This window comes from Tupaia chinensis, unplaced genomic scaffold (genome assembly GCF_000334495.1).
Source record: "Tupaia chinensis unplaced genomic scaffold, TupChi_1.0 Scaffold000159_1, whole genome shotgun sequence".
NCBI classification, from domain to species: Eukaryota; Metazoa; Chordata; class Mammalia; order Scandentia; family Tupaiidae; genus Tupaia; species Tupaia belangeri.
The window spans coordinates 623,205-625,066 of NW_006159630.1; the positions used below are offsets into that span (position 1 = coordinate 623,205).

Genomic DNA, 1,862 nt, shown 5'->3' on the forward strand with positions numbered 1-1,862 from the left:
GGGGCCTTTTGGGCGAGTCTTGCCTGCCCAGCCGGCATCCACCACGGGATGCTCCAGCTCAGAGGAGCAGAGGCACCACTGCCCCACGCTGCCAGCACAGGGGACACTTCCAGTAAACGTGCCCGCTTGTCCCGGGAGGACTGTGGCCTCCCCACGGGCAGTGGGCGGCCGGCGAGTTCTGCCTGCGTCTCTCCTGCCAGGCGCCGTGGTGGCGGGGTGGCCGCACTGGTGTTCTGCTCCTGGCTCGGCAATGATTGCAGGCAGGGCTGGACTTCCTGGAACTGAGCACGGGTGGCCTCACAGCAGCAGGGCGGCAGGGGCCCGCTCCTGTGTGCCGCGCATGCAGATGCTGGCAGAGGCCAGTCTCCACGCCCTCGCCCGCGTGCCCACATGCCGTCCATGTTAGGCCCCTGGCAGACGAGCGCTGAGCCTGGTGGAGATGACGGGGCTGGGCGCATCCTCCGCTCTAAGAACACGCGCTCGTGAGGAGACACGCTCCGTGGGCGACTGGCTCCAGCACTCTTGCCAGACGTGCTGCTCGGTCTTTGTCCCGCAGCCTCAGTGGGCCCAGCCTGCATGGCCTGCCGGATCGAACCCCAGCTACATGCTTTCGTGTGTCCGAGGCCAACCCTTGTCTGCCATGTGATGGCCGGGCCTGCCCTAGTCAGGCGACAGTCTGGGCCTGGGGTGTGCGGGCAGTCCTTGGCAGACAGACCGTAGGATGCTCTGGCCGCTCGCCAGCAGCTGGCAAAGTGTTCGTGCCGACTAACACCGGAAGGTCGTCCTTGTCTGCCTTCGTTCTGGCTCTGTTTTCCCTTGTGGAGGGAGGGGAGAGTGACACGGGTGTTCTGACAGGGTCTCCCAGCCCCCACTGAGCGAGGACCACAGAACTGATCCGGGCCTCCCACGCGGAGCCCACGCGGCACTGCTGCCGTGTGCTGCTGTGGCCAGGCCGCTCAGAGGGGAAGGGAGGGAGGTGGCATGGTGGCCGCAGTCTGCTCTCTGCTCCTCCTTCCCATCAGAACTTTTTAAAAAAAATTTTTTTTAAGTGTTTGGTTATTTATTTATTTATTTATTTTAATTTGACCAGAGAGAGAGGGAAAGTGAGAAAGCAAGCCACCAGGTCCAGGACTTGGACCGTGGTTGGCCATGTGGGAGTCCAGCGCCTTAACCCCCGCGTCTCCTGCTGGTCCCCCATCAGGACTTTGAGCATGCGCGTGCATGCACCTGGCATGTGTTTGCAGCTGCCAGGGCTGGGAGCCGGCCACGTGGCTCGGCCTCCTGGCCACTCTGCCACAGGACCAGCCCTCCTTGCTTTGTACTTCATTGTTTCTGCCCCTTCATTTTTATCGCTTTAGTAAACATTTGTCTGAAGTGGATTGGAAATAGAGCAAAGGAACCTGCCCCAGGCGGTGACTGTCCTGGAGCTCGAGTCCTGGGTCTCGGTGGAGCGTGGGGTGAGAAGGCTGGCTGCCAGGGTGGCGGGTCTCGTTGCGGCCAGCTTCCTCGCAGCCTGGCTTTCAGCACAGAGCCGAGGCCACCTCGTGATGCTGCCTGCTGGAACCCAGCTCCTGACCGGTGCAAACCGTCTCTGCTGCCCCCCCACCCCGGGTGCTGGCAGGCACCCCCTGCTGTAGGCTGAGGACGGGTGGAGAGAGCCCGGGAGGGTGGGCTGGTGTGGCCAGAAAGCATCATCCAGGCCATGGCGTGGTCAGATAGATGGGGTGGCATGGAGGGAGAGCCGGAGCCCCGCCACGGGCACCTGACGCTCGCCCTGCCTGCCCAGCCACGGCCGTGCCCTCCCCGCACGCCCAGCAGGCCCTGGACGAGCTGCTGCTGCACAAGGAGGACGAGCGGCGTGC

The 1,862-nt window shown here is 63.7% G+C and overlaps 1 protein-coding gene across 1 annotated transcript in view; it reads left to right on the forward strand.

The window, feature by feature from the left end:
* The window catches only part of CCDC57 (coiled-coil domain containing 57), a 96,259-nt gene that overhangs the window by 15,080 nt on the left and 79,317 nt on the right, over nucleotides 1–1,862 (forward strand). Inside the window, exon 3 of the mRNA XM_027770826.1 lies at nucleotides 1,787–1,858. Within this exon, the coding sequence (XP_027626627.1) occupies nucleotides 1,787–1,858 (72 nt within the window). The remainder of the gene's footprint in view (nucleotides 1–1,786; nucleotides 1,859–1,862) is intronic.